The sequence below is a fragment of the Candoia aspera genome, chromosome 6, assembly GCF_035149785.1.
Source record: "Candoia aspera isolate rCanAsp1 chromosome 6, rCanAsp1.hap2, whole genome shotgun sequence".
Taxonomy (NCBI): domain Eukaryota; kingdom Metazoa; phylum Chordata; class Lepidosauria; order Squamata; family Boidae; genus Candoia; species Candoia aspera.
In genome coordinates this window covers 88203785-88224536 of record NC_086158.1, presented here as the reverse complement: position 1 = coordinate 88224536, position 20752 = coordinate 88203785, and the positions used below count along the sequence as shown (strand labels likewise).

Sequence of the window (20752 nt, the reverse complement as noted above, 5' to 3'; positions counted from 1 at the left end):
AGTAGCCCCTAAATCCACAGCCACAGTCTTGCTAAGGTTGAACCTAAGCCTGTTTACTACCATCCAGACTCCTATCACTTCCAGATATGTGACAGAACCTTGATGACATCACATGGTCCAGGGTGGAGATGACCTTGCTGAACAGATGACCTTGCTATATGACCTTGCCAAACAGCTTCTTGTAGATGTTAAGTAGGGGCAGGGAGAGTATTGAGCCCTGAGGCACTCCATATAGCAGGGGCCTAGGATTAGATTTCTACTCCCAATACTCACTGGAACCAACCCCATAGGAGGAGAGCCACAACAGAGTGCCCCCCCCCAATCCCAACCACCTGAGCTGGTCCAGAAGGAAACCATGACTGATGTACTGAAAGCTGCTAAGAAGCCAAAAAAGGCCAATATGGATGTACTGCCCACATCCTTGGCCTGCCAGGGTTTCATCCTAAAGCTGTAGTCCCAACCACAGCCTCTGCAGTTTTCCCTAAAATGGGGAGGTTAGGGATTAACTGGAATTTATCTAATACTGTTGGATCCTGTGTGGTTTTTTGAGGAGGAAAACTGCCTCCTTAAGAGCTGGTAAAACCACACCCTTATTCAACCACACATTGTCTTCTGGGAGGCCTTAACCAAACAAGAGGGATAAGTTTCTAATAAACAGATGGCTATGTTTCTAGCCCCAAGGGCCCTGCCCCCCCATTGTGATTGACAGACTCGAACTATTCCCAGATAACCAAGCCAAACCATGCCTCAATCACAACAGGACATGCACTACCAGAATCCAGGTCAAAGAAGATTTACTTTGTCTGTGATGCATAGGGGCCTTGCAGATGCTCCCCTGACCCTTCCCCAAAAGGGCCCAAGGCATTTTGAACTGGGCTGCCAGCCAGCTCTCTACAGATGCACTAAGAGCCAAAAAAATTTCTCCTCATCACAGTGCTTGGTTGGACTCCCTCCTCAACTTTCTCCAGTGACATTCTAGGTGTCATTTTACCTCCTGGAGCTCTTCGGAAAACCAGGGAGCTCCCACAAACTGGAGAAGCCACACAGGCACAATTAAATCCAAGGCTGACATTGCCCTTTCATTCCAAGTGGTGACTAAGGCCTCACTTGAACTGTGGAGTTCAGCAGAGCCTCAGGGAATTTCCCAAGCTCCCTCTGAAACCTAGTTGGTTCTATCAGGTACCTGGTGGAATTCTTCAGAATCCTGTTTTTGTTTTAATTCCTGAATAATTTCATGGTCAGTAATAAGCTTGGTGTAATGGTTGCCTATTCTAAAACACTGTCAGACTCATGAACAGGAATTCAAAGATATCTGATTTATTAAAGAATAGTATGCAGGATCACAGAGAAAGCTGAGAATGATGACAGCGCGCCAAATTCAAACTAAAAACCCTCAGTGCAAATGAAATCCCTCCCCCCGTAGAATCTTCTCAAGTTCACAATCCCAGGTGCTCCTAACGGTTTCTGATGGTCTGCGGGAAAAGGCCTTGAACAGATAACATAACCCAGACACGTTCCATTGTAATGAATTCAGATACAGAGCTTGGTACAAGGTTTCACAGCAGCTCCCTCCCAAACAGAAATGCGCGTCAGCACCATGGCATGTGAAATGTTACGATGTATAAACTACATTGAAACAGTGAACATGACATACTGCCCCCCCAAAATGAAGAATACATTAAGCAGCAGGCTTCAAAGGGTAAGCAAGGTGGAAACGGCAAACTAAATCAGGAGCATTAACATGGTGGGCAGACACCCATTCAGGATGAGGAAAGTGTTTCCATCGGACCAGATACTGAAGGGTGCCTCGAAGCTTGCGAGAATCAACGATGTCCTTGACTTCAAAGTGTTGGCCGTCAATCATAATTGGAGCGGGAGGAGGAGGTTGAGGGTGCCAACGTGGTGAGTGGTGCACAGGCTTAAGCAAGCTGCAATGGAAAACGGTGCAAGTGTTTCAAATTGTGAGGCAGTTCCAATTTAACAGTAACTGGATTGACAAGACCAACAATAGGAAAAGGACCAATGAATTTGGGAGCAAGTTTTTTAGAGGGTTGCGGTGATTTGATAAATTTAGTAGATAGATACACCTGATCCCCAACTTTGAAGTCGTGTTGTAAAGAGCGATGCTTATCAGCTTGAGACTTGTAAGCAGCTTGGGCGTCAGCCAAAGCTTGCTGAATGACTGGCCAGGAATTAGACAGCTTAACAGCCCAGTCAGATGTAGAACATGTTTGGGAAGTGGGCTGTGGCAGTTCAGGGATGGAAACAAAGTCGTGACCAGAAACCACGCGAAAAGGGGCTTGTCCGGTACTTTGATGCACAGCATTGTTATAAGCAACTTCAGCAAAAGGCAATAAGTCCACCCAATCGTCCTGATGGTAGTTAATGTATGCTCTTAGAAACTGTTCAAGAGTAGAGTTCAAAATCTCAGTAGAACCGTCATTCTCAGGATGGGAAGAAGTGGACAGCGCTTGTTTGGTGCCAATCAATTTTAAAAATGATTTCCAAAACTGGGAAGTAAACTGTGTTCCGTGATCACTGACCAAACGGGAGGGGCTACCATGGAGGCGGTAGATATGGAGGAGGAATAGGCATGCCAATTGTGGGGCTGATGGGAGGGAGGCACAGGGAATGAAATGCGCTTGCTTGGAGAAAAAATCTTTTACAATCCAAATTACAGTTTTCTTCTGACTGGAAGATCCACAATAAAATCCATAGAAATCTCGTCCCAGGGACGGGACGGGCTGGCCACTGGCTGTAGAAGCCCCTGTGGTTTCCCCCCCTTTCGTTTTGACATGGCACAAACAGGACAGGAAGCAACATAATCTTTTACATCACGTCTTAAGGTTGGCCACCAAAATTGATGACGAACCAAATGCAAGGTTTTGACAAAACCAAAGTGTCCAGCAAGTTTATCATCATGGGAATGCTGCAAAACATCAGCTCTTAAAGTTTCAGGCACATAAAGGCGGTGTTCCACCCATGCCAGACCGTTTTCAAAAGAAACATTGTCTCTATTAGCTAGCAACCAAGTGACAGATTTCAGTGCCTGGAGAAAGTCCTTCTGTAACTGACAAGGAACTTGCACTTCCCGCTTCCCAGACGGGGCTGGGGGTGGGGTTGCCTGTGCACGGGTCTGGCTCCGAGTGACAGCAACCAAGCCCAGTTGTGGTTCAGTGAGAGCAGTCCCAACCACATCTGCCACCTGGTCAAGGTCCTGAGGTAAATGTGACAAAGCATCAGCCAGAAAGTTTTTCTTTCCCGGGATAAACTTTAACTGGAAGTTAAAGCGACTGAAAAACTGAGCCCAGCGAATTTGTTTAGGGCTGAGACGCGCGGGGTGCAGTGGGCTTGCAAATTCCTGTGATCGGTCTAAACCTCGAAAGGGCATTTAGCGCTTTCAAGGAGGTGATGCCAGGTTTCCAAAGCAGCTTTTACAGCAAACACCTCCTTTTCCCAAACGTGCCAACGGCGTTCGGTTTCAGAAAATTTCCTGGACAGATAAGCGCAGGGTTTTAAGTGATTTTCAGAATCCCTCTGTAACAAAATAGCCCCAACTGAGGAGTCAGAAGCATCAACTTGGACCACAAAGGGGCGTTCAGGATCAGGGTGCTGTAGAATAGGCTCAGCAGTGAAAAGGGTTTTCAACTTTTCAAATGCTGCCTGGCATTCAGGCGTCCAATTCAGCACGGCCCCAGGGTGTTTTACTTTGCGTGTCTCCCCCAAGCCCTTGGTACAGAGTAAATCAGTGAGGGGCAAGGCAATCTCAGCGAACCCCTGGATAAACTGGTGATAATAATTACTGAACCCGAGGAAACTTTGCAATTGCCTCCAGGTGCGGGGACATTCCCAACTTAGAATCGCCTGAATTTTTGCAGGGTCCATCTCAATACCCTTGTCAGACACCCGATAGCCCAGATAGTCAAGTTGGGTTTTGTGAAATTCACATTTGGAAAGCTTGGCATAGAGTTTGGCATCTCTAAGTTTGCGTAATACCTGTTTGAGGAGGCATTCGTGTTCCTCCTCAGTTTCAGTGTAAATGAGAACATCATCTAAGTAAACCAGGACCCCTTTAAACAAATGATCATGTAAAACTTCATTAATCAACTGCATGAAGACTCCGGGTGCCCAAAAGGGAGGACTTTGTACTGAAACGATCCTAGTGGGCAATTAAAAGCAGTTTTCCACTCATCCCCAGCTCTTATGCGAATGCGGAAATAGGCTTCGCGAAGATCGAGCTTGGAGAAAATCTTGCCCTTTGACAAATGAGCTAACATGTCCTTCATGAGCGGGAGAGGGTACTTGTTGACAATAGAGATGGAATTTAACCCTCGATAGTCCGTACAGAGTCAAAGCGTGCCATCTTTCTTTTCCCAGAATAACACAGGGGCCCCAACTGGGAATGTAGCAGGTTCAATAAATCCCCTTGACAGATTTTTGTCAATGAAGTCCCATAATGCCTCAAGCTCCTTCTGAGTCATCGGATAAATTTTAGGCTTGGGCAATTGAGCATTGGGGACCAACTCTATTGCACAGTCAGTTTTCTGGTGGTTGGGTAGCTGATCTGCTTCCATCTCCCCAAATACGTCTTCAAAGTCTTGGTATTGATCAGGCAAGCCTTCTAAATGTGTCAAGTTAGGGTGCGGCTTGGCAATCGCTGCCCTTCCAACCCCCGCGCGTGCAACTCTCTCTGCTGTAGGAGCTTGGTAAAAACCATCTTTAAAATTCACAGTTCTGTGCTCCCAGTTTATATAGGGGCTTTGATAGGTCAACCAGGGGATCCCCAGAATTACCAAGGGATTGCCAACAGGTGCTACAACGAATTTCAAAGTCTCACGGTGGCATTGCGCATTGCGACAGTTCCAGTGAAATGGGTTGCGCCCCCCCCCCCCACCGTTGAACCATCCACCTGTGTGAAGATCAAAGGCTGCTGGAGGGGGAAGCTAGGCAGGTCCAAAGCAGCAACCAGATCAGGGTGAATTAAACACATGGAACACCCAGAGTCAACCAAAGCCCAGACCTCTGCAGTTTTCGTGCGGGAACCCAATTTCACTTTTACTGCTAAAGTGGGACAGTTAGCACTCACCATAGCATCTTCGCGCCCATCCTCCTCCACCTGCCCACAGGCGCTCTTCATGGCAGGTGGCTGGCGTTTCCCGCTGGCTCCTTAGAGTCGTCTTCAGCCTCTCCCAAGAAGATTACTTCCTCCGCGTCGGCTGTCCCCTTGGCTGCTGTCATCCGCCGTGAGGGGGGGCGATTTGGCCGGCGGCTTCCCCGCTCGATCTCCAGCTTTGGCTTTTGGGCAATCAGCTGCTTGGTGGCTCTCCTTTCCACATCGGAGACACTGACCCCTCGCATAGCGCCAATCTCTCTCCTCATCCCAAGCTCTATAGCTTGGCCGGGCAGCAGTCGTAGCACTTCGGGGTCCCCTCATGGTGGTGGGTGGTTTTTCAGATTTTCTAGTTTGCATGAAGGTATGCTGAGCATGCTCAGCCTTGCCTGCCAGACAGATCCAGTCATACAATGACTCTGGGTCGTCTCTACACAACGCCCACCATAGGACGTCCCGGTTGAGTCCCTCTTTAAACAGTTCTATTAGGGTTGACTGAGACCAGTCAGGGATTTTCCCAGCTAGAGCCTTAAACTCTAGGGTGTAATCAGCTACGGACATTTGGCCCTGGGTAAGATCCTTCAGCGCCTTCTTAGCTCTTGCCTTGGCCAGAGGATCCTCAAAATGCAGCTTTAATGCCCACATGAAATCATCGAAATAATCAAGTGCAGGGGAGTCAGCATCACTTAACTGAACATACCAGTCAGCCGCTCGACCCTTCAACTTGGTGGCAGTGGCAGTTATTTTAGCCTCTTTGGAAGGGAAGTATGCTCCAAACTGCCTCATACAACTTTTAGCATTAGTTAAAAAGAAAGATAACTTTGTTGGATCCCCATCAAACTTGACAGAAAAGTCTCTCACCCCCACTCCAGTTGGAGTGGAATCGGCAGCCACTTGAGTGGTTGGGCCCCAGGTTACAGTAGCTTTCCCTCTTCGGTGTGGGGACACTGGTGATTGAGCCCTGTGGGGTGGAGATTCATCCCGGAGCTGTCTCCGGCCCCCCTCCGCTGGCAGTCCGGATGGGAGGATGAGGGATGGTTGTGGGAAGCTGGGATCTCCTCCGCGCTTCCCCTGCCCCTCCAGTGACAGAGACAGGTTTCTTAGCATGTACTCTATCGATTCTATTTTGGCCTCCATCACTCTTAGTCTTTCAGGGGTTTGAGAGTCCTCCCTCCCTCGCGTGTTCGGCTTTCTCTGTGTTGATAACGTAGTAGATTCTTTGTCTGGGGCTAGTGGGAACCGATACTTCCAGGACACCCCTAATGTCCCTGGCTGGGGTTCCCCTACTTCATCCAAGGTGATCAACTCTGCGAGCAATTCGCTGGGGGGCAGTTGCTCTGGCTCTTCCCCATCGTTAGATTCCTCCACCTCAGAATTGGAACTTGATCCATCCCGGGAGTCTGAAGGTTCTGGGGTGAGGTTCAGTTCTCCGCTCTTGACCGTCGACTCGGGCATCAAGCTAGCTGTCTCCTCAAGTCCCCTGGTCGTGAGCTTGGACTCAGTCATCGTTAACTATTTTCCCTCGCAAGAAAATGATCTTGGTAGTAGCTAATGGTACAACTTTGGGGATTCTCAGCTTTATGTAATGGTTGCCTATTCTAAAGCACTGTCAGACTCATGAACAGGAATTCAAAGATATCTGATTTATTAAAGAATAGTATGCAGGATCACAGAGAAAGCTGAGAATGATGAAAGCGCGCCAAATTCAAGCTAAAAACCCTTGGTGCAAATGAAATCCCTCCCCCCATAGAATCTTCTCAAGTTCACAATCCCAGGTGCTCCTAACAGTTTCTGATGGTCTGCGGGAAAAGGCCTTGAACAGATAACATAACTCAAACACATTCCATTGTAATGAATTCAGATACAGAGCTTGGTACAAGGTTTCACAGCAGCTCCCTCCTAAACAGAAACGCGCGTCAGCGCCATGGCATGTGAAATGTTACGATGTATAAACTACATTGAGACAGTGAACATGACACTTGGTCACCTTCACTGCTAACTCTCGGTCATTTATAAGCCAACTACTATGAGAATTATTGCTCATACCTAATACTGTAGAACACTGGAACACTGGAACATCTGGCTTTGCCTTTGTTATTTTGAATATGCTACAACATTTTCATGTTGCTTCGGAAGAGGTGAGAAATATAACTCCTTGTTGGATATAAGAAAGCTCTAAAGTTTGTTGACCAAGAATCACTATTCTTTTCCACATCATTTTGTTTTCTGTACAGGCATTGCTTGCTTGTGTTGTGATGCAAGACGACAAGTGCGGATGCAGGCGCTGACCTACCTGCAGCGGGCTCTTCTTGTGCATGATCTGCAAGCTCTCGATGCTTTGGAATGGGAATCCTGTTTCAATAAGGTAATGTGTCTCCCTTACAGGAAATTCTATGTGGAGGAATGACTTAGCTTTTCAGAGATGGTAAGGATTGGACTCACTCTGATCGCAGGGTCTTGGAAATTTAAGTGAAATAGCCACCACAACCTATTCTTTTACTAGAAATTAAAGACTGCAATAAGTTGAAACAAAAAAAAAATTAGAAAATCTTAAAAATTGTTTTTCTATGATCAGGCCATGATCATCTCCATGTTTGAAAGAGATTGTTATATACATGGAATTTATTCAACTATATGCTGTTTATTTGTACTGTTAATGATACCTTATTACTTTAAATATTATATGGAATGTTTGGATAGAAATAGTTCAAATAAATAACCCAAGGATAACTCAGTTGATGTGGGATATAAGGATGATCTCATCTTAATTGCTGTTAGATAAATCAGAGAAAAAGTTTTACTGTCACTTTGAATGACAGTAACCATGCCAAATGGGAAATTTCCTATTTACTACTGTCAAACGGTATTGCACATTAACATACACATTGTAAATGTGAGATTTTGATGGAACTTCATCTTAACATTTCAGCAACTGCAAATTCAAAATTAGCTATTTTTGTATTATATAAGATGCTTTTGCTATGATATCGTGAATATTAGTGTTTTTAGCCAAAAAAGCTCCTGGAGCAGCCTAGAAACATTTGTAGAAAGGGAAAACAATGTTGGTAATGGACAGGAGAGGGAAGACAAGAAACAAATTGAGGAAGGAGTTCTAAGTTATAATTGCTTACAATGACCAGCTGGAATGCAGACAGTTTGGGATTGCTGCTGCTGTGGAGAAAGTTCAAAGGCAGTTGGACTATCAAAAAGCAACAGACTATCCAAGTTCCTCTCCTGCCCCCCACCCAACCCCAGTCAGACCTTTCTTACATTTTGAATTATGGTTAAAATCAGAATGTTGAAGCTGATGCTATCTGGGGACTATTGCAAGAAAAATGGCATAGGGAGTTGTTGCCACATACATCGAAGTAGACAGCAGATTCTCACTAACAGCCAATTCTTTTACTAGATACCTCACTAACAGCACTATGAACCCCTGATCATAATTCTGATCATTAATTCACTGGCTTGTGGGGTATGCAGGCCAGGGCAAAGTAAACAAGTGGAAACTAATAGGAACCAGTGCCCATTTTTGGCCTATAGGAGGACATTTATTTTAATAATGCCATTTTTCTATTGATGAGTCAGTCTGCTTCCTCCTCCAGTCTACCAGTACTTGAGTCCTGACTTGCTTGCAACCTGTATATTAGAGTTTCCTTTTCTTTCTTCACCCTTCGCAAATTCTGTACCTTGGATCAACAGGTTCTGTTTCCTTTGCTGACCAAGCTTCTCGAAAATATTAGCCCAGCAGATATTGGAGGGATGGAGGAGACCAGAATGAGAGCTTCAACTTTACTCTCCAAGGTGCAACACTGCTTCTCTTTTCAGAGAGGGAAGATTTCTGACTGAATTGTGATGGTTCTTATGATTGTTCCTATTAAGCAAAGGAAAATAAAAGTTGGATACGATTTCCAGAATGTAGCCAAAATGGAACCAGTGACCCCACTTCCAACAGGGACTGCCCAGCATGTGTTCTGTCACTGAACAAGAATGAAAGCTAATTTGTTTCCTTTATCAGAGCACTTATGGGACTGGAAAGTTGCCTCACAGTTTCCTTTGGGAGGCAATACAAGTTTTAAAAAAAGATTCAGCACTTTTTTTTTGCTATAAACTTGTTATTTAAATATGTATGTTTAACCATTTCTGTTGTATCTGTAATCTCATGAAGGAGCTTTTTTCAGCTTTAAAGGACTAGATGTGTTTTATATGAAGTAGTAAAATTTTACTCCAGAATTTAAAATGGAAGGCTGATTTGGGGGAACCTTAATTTGATTCCTCATATATCTACCCTGAAAAATGTGTGCCACATTTGTAATTGGCACTAGTCATTTCACTCAGTTTGTTTTAATTTTGTATTAAGAATAACAAGGAACAGTGTACAACTCAGTCAAACTGATGTTGGTAAAAAAAAAAACTTTTAAGATCACATTGAGAGTCACTGGGGACAAGACTTATATTACATGTCCTGCTAAATCCTAAACTACAATTCTCACTGGGCTTTCTATTTTGTTTAGGTCTTCTTGCAACATCTGTCCCCGCTCCTCTCTCTCCCAACATTTGCTGCTTTATGGCTGACAATTTTGGATTTTATGGACAAATACATGCACGCTGGCTCCAGTGACTTGTTGGTAAGTGAATGGATGCTATCCTTGATTGCTAGTAGTTCTCTTTGCCCGGTCCAGTCCTTACCTCCTCAGTTTCTCAATGGGACAGTAACTTGTGATGACTGCAAAGTTGCCAGGCAGGAAGAAATATAACAAGAGCATGCAGCCTTAATCAGGCCAAGTGCCATGTTTATGTCTGGGGTCACACATAAAAATTAGACAATCAGGATTAATAAATAAATGAAAAGTACTAATTGTGAATTATTTAATCCATTCTGTCCTCTTCCCTTCCTTCCCCATCCTATAAACACACAAACATTACACACTACACCTCTTAACTATTTTCATCTAGGTAACAAAAAGCTTGCCTCTTCATAAGCAGAGATGATAGATGGAGCAATACCCATTGCAGCAATGCACCTGCTTGGAAAAAATAAAGAAAGGCGGAATGTAAGGCAGAGTTGTGGCCTGGGGTGTTTTCAACTTCAAGGAAGAGAAATCAACTTTTTATTTTGTCTCAAAGAAACGGTCAAGCAGGAGAAGGAGGTGACAAAAGATTCCTCCACTTTCCTCCTATTCCATCCAGTTGAAACAGAATCTCAAAATGATCAAAGAAAAGAAGGACAGTTTTCTATTGAGATTTCTGGCATGGCTTTTCATTCATTATCTGTTGGATGAGAATCTCAGGAATCAGATATTTTGTTCCACTTGTCATCCCAGCTATCACAGTACAGAAGCAGCTTGTTCTGTACAGCTACAGCCAAAAGGGATAGAGTAGAACGAAAAAGGGATTTTAACACTGTTTTAAGATTTCAAACGTGGCAGGCAGTATGAGAGGGGTAATGGAGGCTGCTGCTGCTGCTGCTGCTGCTGCTGCTGCTGCTGCTGCTGCTGCTGCTGCTGCTGCTGCTGCTGCTGCTGCTGCTGCTGCTGTTCCTGTAATGGCAGGAGCAGATAGTTTTAGTGCCAAACCATGATTGGTGCATCAAAAATTCAGGACCAACAAGTGCAATTAAAACTTATTGTCAGCACACTTATCATGAGATAGCAAAAGGAGAAATTGTTAAAGCGATCTGACCTGGGATGTGAAATTGGTTTTAGGAAAAACAGACAAGTGATTAGTACTGTACTGCTGTCAGGTAGTGCTGCAGCTCTCTCCCATTTCCTGGCAACTCCAGAAAAGTTGTGGGGTTAGCAGTAGAAAGTTAGAACATGCCAAGTGTTCTCTTATTCTCAAATGCAGTTCCAAGTAATAACACTTGTTTCTTGCCATCAAAACTCAGTGGCAATTTTGCAGGAGGTTCCGGGGCCACCTAAGTTTCCGGGAAGTTGCAGAGCCATTGGTTTCAGCTCTTAAATATGTTGTGCCTTCCAGCCAGAGGCCATCCCTGAATCACTGAAGAATATGCTGCTAGTAATGGACACAGCCGGGATATTCCATAATGCTGATTCACGAACAGGCTACTCAGATCTATGGGAGATCACCTGGGAGCGCATAGTCTGCTTTTTGCCAAAACTGCAGGATGAGCTCTTCAAACAGACAGTCATCCAAGGTATATATTCAGGTATATATTCAGCGGCCCATATAGAGCCCCTGAGCCTCAGAGCTACATCGTCCATTCTAGACCAGGATCCCTGCAGACAGACAGACCCTACTATTTGAGATTGGGAAAGCCACAAGCCCAGGCAGAGAGAGAAACCTGGCTGGGGATACCTATTTCTAAAGTTTTCTTTACCTGAAAAGGACTATTGAACACACATATTCCTAGTATAGGTAGTCCTTGGTTAATGACAGTAATTGGAACTGGAATTTCTGTCACTAAGCAATGTGGTCATAAAGCTTAGTGACAGAATCCTGGCACTGCTTAGTGACAGCAATCCTTGCACTCCCAGTTGCCATTGTTAAATGAGGATTGCAGGTCATTAAGCGAGTCCCAGATGAGGTGCTGCACGAGTGCGGCAGGGCTGGGAGTGGCTGCTGCTGGGCAGAGGAGGGTGTGCAAGTGGCCTGCACAGCATGAGCACAGAGGGGCCAGGGGTTGCTGCCACCAGGTGGGTGAGGGTGCAAGTGACTTACTGGACCAACCTGCAACCTTCTCTGCTGGCTTCCCCATTGACTTTGCTTGTGGGAAGCCAGCAGGAAAGATTGCAAATGGTGATCATGTGACTGCAGGATGCTGCAAATGTTGTAAGTGCAAACTGATTGCCAAGTGCCCAGATTGCAATCACATGACCATGGGGGTGCTGGGATGGCTGGAACTTCGAAGGCCAGTCATAGGTACCAGTTGTTCAGTGCTGTCGTAACTCTGAACAGTCACTGAATGAGTGGTCGTTAAACGAGGACTGTCTGTAGTTTAGTACCTCATACTGTAGCTCTAGCTTAGATTTCTGTGGGATGATGATCAACCAAGTTTGAATGAAGTGTAAGTGTTTAGGGTATTGTGCGTGTGTTTAAGGAAATAAAGTATTGTGCAGATAAATGAGGGGTAGTAGTCTGAATGCAGCCTTATCTGAGGGAAGAAATATAATACTGCTGCTTGCTGCTTTTATTTAGACCCAGTTTCTACCTTACCAGTGGAAGTACATCCTCCAAAACCATCAATATCTGCTCAGACACGTTCTTCTGGAGAGGATTCAAGGCCATCCACTCTTTCAGCATCCTCTGAGAAGTCTCCAGAACTGGAAGCCAATGGTAGGCGTTATACCTTCTGCAAGATGGACGTTGGAACTATGAATATAAGAACAGAATAAAAAAAGAAAGGAAAAAAACCCTAACCAAAAAGAGATTTCTGTCTCCAGTTGCTCATAATCACATAGTCTAATAGGGAAATGTGCAAAGGCAAGGAGGAATCATTTGCTTTATCCTTCAGTAAAGTAGGTATTCTGCATTTTCTTAAAATGGTTTTTAAGTAGGTGCTTTAAAGGTACTCAAGAAACAAAATACAAAGCTAAAATTCAAAGCATGAAAACCAATCAATTAAATGTTTAAAATGCAGCCAGTGGAACAGATTGCATTTTTACACAGGCTATATTGGGCCAAAATGTCAGGCTATATTGGGCCTGACAGTGGAATGTCATAAAAGAGGTAGCCTTCCCTGGGGAGGTATGGTTGAGTTAAATTAAATAATTTTTAAAAAGATTTTAAGGTGGGGTATGAAATGGATAAGAGGTATGCCCAACTCTAGAAATAGCAGGTAAGAATTGGTATCTATCTATCAAATTTGTCACAGCCCATCTCCGACAATATAAAACAATAAATATATAATAACATTTCAGTATAAAATGCACTATAAAACAATATCACAGAGCTACCAAATATAATAAAATCCAGATGGCTGTATAGTCACTGTATAGGAGGGGCACTTCAAGGCACTAGCCAGCCCCAAGTATGACTATTCTCCTCCCTGCTCCAAGCCCGGTGGCAGAGCCAGGTCTTCAAGTTCCTTTGGAAGGCTAGATGTGATGGGGCGAATCTCACCTCCGGGGGCAAGATGTTCCAAAGGGTGGGTGCTACTGCAGAGAAGGCCCGCCTCCTGGACCCCGCCAGATGGAATTCTCTTATTGACAGGGTCCGTAGCATGCCCTCTCTGCATGATTGGGTGGGACGGGCTGCTGAAGCGGGAAAGAGACGGTCCCTCAGGTAGCCCTGTGCCATGCCATGTAGGGCTTTATAGGTGATAACCAACACCTTGAATTGGACCCGGAAGCAGACTGGTATCCAATGCAGCTTGTGTAGCAAAGGTGTTATGTGCGCCCTTCTAGGGGTACCAAAAATAGCCCGCGCAGCCACATTCTGGACCAGCTGAAGCTTCCGGTTACTCTTCAAGGGTAGCCTCATGTACAGCACATTGCACTAGTCTATATGGGAGATAACAAGGGCATGAGTTCGAAGGACCTCCCGATCCAGGAAAGGGTGTAACTGGTGCAGAGCACGAAGCTGTGCAAAGGCCCCGGCTGCCACCTGCTCTTCGAGCAGGAGTCGTGAGTCCACGAGGACCCCCAAGTTACGCATTGGGTCTGTCTGGAGCAGTGCAAGCCCATCCAGAACCAAAGATGACAAAGTCCCAGATACGGAAGAGCCCTTAACCCACAGCCACTCCATCTTACCAGGGTTCAACAAAAGCCTGTTATTCCCCATCCAGGCCCCCACAACCCCCAGGCACCGAGAGAGGGCAGTCACAGCATCACTTACCTCACCTGGGATGGAAATATACAACTATCGTCAGCATATTGATGATACTTCATCCCATGGTGACAGATGATCTCACCCAGCAGTTTCATATAGATGTTGAATAGGAGAGGAGAGAGAACCAAACCCTGCAGCACCCTACAAAGGAGGGGTCGAGGGTTGGATCTCACTTCCTATCACCACCAATTGGGACTGGCCCTGGAGGAAGGAGGTGAACCAGCACGGAACCACACCGCCCACCCCCAACTCCCTGAGCTGACCCAAAAGGATACCATGGTCGATGGTATCAAAAGCCACTGAGAGGTCAAGAAGAGCAAGAATGGATGCAATACCCCCATCCTGCTCCCACCAGAGATCATCCGTAAGTGCGACCAATGCAGTTTCTGTCCCATATCCTGGCCTGAAACCTGACTGAAAGGGATCTAGATAATCCGCTTCCTCCAGAACCCTCTGGAGCTGTAATGCCACCACTTTCTCAACCACTTTCCCCAAAAAGGGGAGGTGGGAGACTGGACAAAAATTATCCAGCACAGTAGGGTCCAGCGATGGTTTCTTGAGGAGGGGTTGTACCAGCTTCTCCTTAAAGGCAATTGGAAACACCCCTTCCCTCAAGGATGTATTGACCATCGCCTGGACCCAGCCACATGTCACCTCCCAGACTGCTTTCACCAGCCAGGAGGGACATGGGTCTAGATGACAAGTGGTGGCATTTACTGTATATCAGTTCTGATAAAACTTATTTGCTGAGCAGCTGAGATTAGAAATTGGAATGAGGTGGGAAGAAAAGGTGCTACCAGACTTCTGATTTTTTGCCACCATAGACTAACACACCTCTCCTACAATAGACATTTTGCAGGGAGATTATACAAGAAACCTCCCATTGCAGACATGAAAACACTCAAAATCTAAGGAATGAGAGGAGTTCAGAATGAACTGGGTGAAATTTGGGGAAAGTGATGGAGCCTAATGTCCATCACATTAATGTCATATAAAAATGAAAAATATGTAATCTTTTCCCTACAGATTCTGAGAATGCCTGCATTTCCAGTCACCCTGCACTACATTTTGCCTCTCCAGCAGCACCTGGGAAGATGAACATGGCAACAGATGTACCTCCAGCAGTGGCACAGCAGCCTCTTATTCTTCAGCCACTGGCTTCCCCCTTACAAGTGGGAGTGCCTCCTTTGTCTCTGCCTATAATTTTGAACCCAGCCCTCATAGAGGCAACCTCCCCTGTTCCCCTTTTGGCTACTCAGCAGTCTACTGACTCCATCTCAGTTTCTGAAATAAATTAAAGAGAAAAATAGAGATCACTGCAGGAGTGAGGGATTCTGATCATGCTGTGTCCAACTGAAGTTATGATTGCTCTAGAGAAGGTCCTAAGCAGAAGAGTAGCATCCCAAAGTAAATATCCTAAGGCAAAAATCCTCTCCGATTGCTTAGTACACGGACTGGCTCCCATGGCCAGCTCCTCTTTGCTTTACAGTTTTCAGTACCAGCCTGCTTTGATTCCTTTCAGAATGGAGCAGGGAAGCCAGGTACTGTAAGAATCAAGCAAAGAAACATCCAGCTTCTGTATAAGTGCTTTGTCAGTATTCCTTGCACTGATCCATAGGTTTTCTTTAGGACCCTTATTTGGCTCTTGAATCTTGGGGGATTCAGACTTGTAGGTTTTCCAGAGTATACTGAGCTTTCTGAGAGGAGTAGAAAGAGGTCACTGAACAGAATTTGAAACTGGGGGAAAGCTGCATCTAGAACAAAGGGAAGAAAGAAAATAATAATCTCAGATTGCTATGTGAGCTTCATTAGGGGTAGCATTGGAGTGGTGCTCCTGTTTTTATTTCCACATTGCTGAGTGCCTTGCAGGCATTCCGATCTAGTGCTTGCTGCTTCCCTTCAAGAGGTACTGAGGTAAAGGGTATGTTATGTGAGGTCCTTCTGCAACAGGCAGAAAATGGCCTCTCCTATACCTCCTTCGGGAATGGGCTGCAAAATGTTTCTTCCAATCTTTGTAGCAGTCTTTCACTTAGGGGAGGCCATTTCTCTCCTGCGTGAGCCCAGAAAATAAAATGTGTTTCAGCTAGGGCTTCCTTCCTCTTATGCAGGCTAAAATTCTCTACATTTATTGCAGAATCCCACTGAGAACTGAAGCCAATGTCTACTGTGTGGAACAGCAAGTTGATTGCGTGCGGGTGTGGGTGTGGATTTGGGTGTATGTGCATATGTGTGAGTATGTATGTATGTATGTATATATATATATGAAATTAATTGACTTTTTACAATGGAATAAAAATTACCTGTAAATGAAATTTGGCTTAGAAGTTTATTTCCTTACATGTCAGATACGTTGTCTTTTTATTCGAGATTGCTTTGGAAAGTTAGAGATCATCACTGTTGGCCTATGAAGAATCTGCCTTTTTGAAGCAAAGAGAGCATAAATAGACTGTGTGTGTGTGTGTGTGTGTCTTTGAGTCATTGTTGACTCCTGGCAACCGCCTGGACAAGTCCCTGCAGGTTTCTTAGCAAGATTTTGGAAGTGGTTTGTCCTCCAAGGGCTGAGACAGCATGACTGGCCCAAGGTCACCTGACTGGCTTCGTGTCTAAAGCTGGATACTAAAGCTGGAGACTCACGGTCTCCTGGTTTCTAGCCTGGTGCCTTAATCCGCTACACCAGACTGGATTGCTAGATAGACATAGTCCCACTGTAACATGCTCCTTGCCAAAGCATAGCACTCATAAGTTAAGTTTATGAAAAAATATAGCCTTTGTTTGGCCCTAAAATATAATTGTGTAATTGCTTCTTACAAAGTTCAGTGGACTGAAATATAGCAGCGTGTCTAAAATTGTATTTTTTTTTTACATTGGTTAAATAGGTTTTACAGAAAAGCTTTTGGGTGAATCTGCCCTTGCAAGTATGCTATATTTCACTCCTAGTTCAGTCCATTACAAGATTTTTGAGATCTCCAGTTAGGAACCATATGTTACATCTAGCATGACATCATGCTAAATGTTTCATCAACCTTGATTGAAAATCAAATGGGATTATGATTATGAAAGATATTTTCAGAACTTTCCCCACAGATCTTTCAGAAGTAAAATTTTTTTTAAGGATGATCAAGCAGCAAAACAAAACAAGGTAAAATCCTTCTTTTCTTTTTCCAGCAATATTTTGTATAACTCTGGATACTGACATGAAAAACATTTTATGATCTAACCTGACCTGATAAATGAACTTGATTGAACTTCACTTGTTAAAAAAAAAAAAGCAGTATGTTTGCTTTTGGGGGAGTTTGTACACTTGGCTTCAGCTGGGTTTCTGCAACATCTGTTCTTTTCCCAGAGGTTCTAGTGGATTTTTGGTGTAAGGAGCTTTTTTAGTTTTTATTTGGTGGGGTTGTCTCCTGGCCCATTGCCTGAACCGCTACAGTAGACCAAACCAATGATCTTTCTGTGCTTTAAGAACATGGAGTTTTCATTCATGTTGGGAGATGTAAAAGGCCTGAGATGTCCCTTCAAAAAAAGGCAAAAGTGATGTAAATTAAAACCTGACAATTGTTTTTAACAAGAAATTCACATATTGATCAAACATATTAGTGGATTAAGAATCTGTAGATTCAAAATATATAGCAAGCTTGATTCAGGAGTGTTCAGAACTTTTGATGGAAGAAGAAATACTTGCTCTAGAGAATTTTTTTAAAATATCCTTATGTCAATGCAGTATTTTTATTATTATAGCCTCAGAAATTTTCTCCAGATATATTGCACATCTTTTCACCTTGGCCGTGGATCAGACAATTACGGCTGAAGATTTTAATCAGGTTTAAATCAGTCTTGCCATGGAAAGTATTGCAGCTTTTAGTTGGAGTTTATCTCCATATCTTAAGTTGCTCCCAATTGATTTCTTGCTGAGTTAGTAAATGTCATATCAGAACATGTCCCAGTTATATGATTAATTTTTGTGAGAAATAATTATCTGACTTTTCTCTAAACAGTATTTAAATACATTCTTGTTTAATTATTCACTTTTTGTTTCATTCCCCCCCCCCCATGCCCCTAGGAATAAACATCTGGGAATATCTTGCTTCAGCCTCATTGCTTATGCTTTCTATTTAAAAAAAAAATCCAGATGTTTAAAGCCTGTGGCTTTTAAAGAATTGCAAGCCCAGTATTGTTCCTCAGTTTTGGAATTGAATTGCATAGTTCTCTTAAAGTGTTCATTGTGTATTTCCGGTACTGAGTATTTTCTATCGTATCTTTAATCCTTACTTTTCCTATCATCTTATTAATAAACTATTGTTATAAAAAAAAGTCCAATTCCAAAAGATATGAGCCACTCAGTATTCAACCTCAACAGAGGATCAAACCTAATCCTATTACAAAAACCTAACTCCTACACATCTTCTGTGCAGTCTGATCCATTGAATTAATTGCTTCTTGAGATGTATTGCCATTAATTTGTGCATTGATGCTTAATTTAAAATTTGCAGGACGGATACCAAAGAATAAGAACGCTAAGGGAGATGCCAGAGTGGTAATAAATCTTGAAAAAGATTTATTAAGAAATTGCCCCTGAACATACTTAGAGCATCAGAAGGATATGACCCCAAACAGCCAAGTGAGCCCAAATGGTGGGGAAGGTTTCTGGAACAGGAGGAAGCTAGGAAAAACGGATAAATCTTACAGCCCTTTTTCCCCACTCCCTTGCCCTTTGGAATCCTCACCTTGGTTCTGGGATAACTAGCAAGGGGAAATTAATGTTTGTATTTACATTCCTTGGAAAGGAAGTGATTACAAGGGAGTAAATGGGCACACAATGGGGAATACACATCCAAAGGAATGCTTAGCACTGGCTGTTCGCTTAGCATGCTCCAGGCCATTTAGGAGGCAAAAGAAAGTCTTTAGGGTGAGACTGATCAGGGTCTTGCCAGTTTCAGATAGTTCAAGCCAGCCCAGGGTGCTAATTAACTAATTAATTCGCTGAGCTTGTTAACCTGTGGTTAGCACCTTTTAGGGAAGCGCTGCGTTGCCAAAAAAAAGTATAGGAAGAAATAGCTTGTTTAAGCAATCTCTCTTCTGCAAGGGGGAAAATTCTGCGAAAGGGGGAAAGGGAAAAAACAAAAATATGGTCAGGCAGTCGGGCACAGCATACATGCCTACCTACTTTTGTCGGAGGACAGTGAAGAATCCAGAACCTCAAAGCAAACAAGACAAAAATAGATACCTAGAAGCTTATGCCATTATTAAGGCACTTGGGAACAAGTTTTTTAGCAAAGATTTATGAAAGTTAGTGGAAATCGTTAGAGTTGTATTTGTGTCGTATAGACAGGAGATACTGTGTGAATCCAGCCAGTTGGAATAAATAATCTGCAACTGATAATCCAGCAGAGCTAGCAGGATTATTTGGAAGAGACAAATCACTATGCTGGCTGTAGGCAAGTGGCAGGATGATAGAGCAATTTGCCCAGAATTGTACCAAGTGCTGGTTTCATAGTGAAACTATGGATTATGGCACTACAGAGTATGGGCAGGAGGGCGCTTTGGAGTACAGGCAGGTGGGTGGGCGCTACGGAGTACAAGATTCTCATGCTGCCCAGGTGCTCCTCAGAAGAAGAAGCAGAAGCAGGAGCAGGAGCAACTTGCGGGGGCGACTTGTGACCTCCTGCCGGCTTCCCCATTGACTTTGCTTGTAGGAAGCCATCAGGGAAGGTCACAGATGGTGATCACATGACTGCAGGATGCTGCAACTGTCCTAACAGTCAGAAATCACGCTGAGACGAGGAGTAGGTCTCTAGTGTTTATTACTGCTACATTAAACAGAATCCTAACAAACTGAAGAAGCGTGGGAAAAACCCAGACAGATAAACCCCGAAAGTTAAGGCGGGTCTGATCTGTCTCTCTTTGAATGGCTGCTTAATTCCTCAGTACTACGCATGCGTTTTCCCCCCCTGGATAGAGGCCCCCTCCTGCTCACCATCAGTACTGCTCGCCATCACCCTCCCCTCCAGATTCACATTCCATTTCAGCCCCCTCCCTTCCAGAGCTTGATAAGAGTCTATGTCTCCTTCTAAGCTCTCATGGGAACTGGGCAACGATGGAAAGTCTTCAAAGGAAAACTCCTCCAAGGACGAATCAGTGCTGCTCTCCAGGTCTGATAACTCTTCTGGCCCAGGTGGCTGCTGCTGGAAAATAGCTAGATAATTAGAAGAGTTGTCCCCCCTCCCCCCTGGGAAATGCAAGCCCGAGGTGGAGGGCTGCGGTTCCCCCCCCCCCCCGCCTCTGTTACTGGTGTCAAGGCTTCAGGGGGCAGGGGGGTGGAAACTGCAAACTTACGAACTCCTCTGCTTGGGATTCCTCCTCATAGACTGCTGAAAGTTGTGAGGTTGTAATATAGTAGCCTGTACCTCCTGGTGAGTGGCGGGGGTTGCCTGAATGGATCGAGACAGGGCATCTGCCAAACAGTTTTGCACCCTGGGAACATAGGAAATAATAAAATTGAAACGGGAGAAAAACTGGCTCCATCTGATTTGGCGTGGGGTGAGGGATCTGGTGTTTTGTAGAAGCTGTAAATTCTTGTGATCGGTGCAAACTTTCACAGGAAAGGCTGCACCTTCTAGCCAGTGCCTCCAATCTTGGAATGCTGCTTTAATTGCTAGCAACTCCTTGTTAAAAACTTCATAGTTTCTCTCTGCTGGTGAGAGCATGCGTGAAAAAAAGGCACAAGGAAGCAATGTATTCTTGGTTTTGTTTGTATATTGCAGAAACACCGCCCCAATGGCAATATCGGAAGCATCTGAATGCATTATGAATTGCTTCGTGGGATCAGGGTGTTTTAACAGCAGCTGGGATGCA

At 44.4% G+C, this 20752-nt stretch overlaps 1 protein-coding gene across 8 annotated transcripts in view; it reads left to right on the top strand.

Annotated features, from left to right (window-relative positions):
* Nucleotides 1-16212, top strand: part of GBF1 (golgi brefeldin A resistant guanine nucleotide exchange factor 1) — a 210712-nt gene extending 194500 nt beyond the window's left edge. For all 8 annotated transcript variants that reach the window (XM_063307612.1, XM_063307608.1, XM_063307610.1 and 5 more), the window contains 6 exons: nucleotides 7345-7475; nucleotides 8813-8914; nucleotides 9625-9738; nucleotides 11090-11267; nucleotides 12269-12406; nucleotides 14927-16212. In XM_063307612.1, the coding sequence (XP_063163682.1) occupies nucleotides 7345-7475; nucleotides 8813-8914; nucleotides 9625-9738; nucleotides 11090-11267; nucleotides 12269-12406; nucleotides 14927-15198 (935 nt within the window). In that variant the 3' untranslated portion in view covers nucleotides 15199-16212. The remainder of the gene's footprint in view (nucleotides 1-7344; nucleotides 7476-8812; nucleotides 8915-9624; nucleotides 9739-11089; nucleotides 11268-12268; nucleotides 12407-14926) is intronic.
* Nucleotides 16213-20752: the final 4540 nt, after the last annotated feature.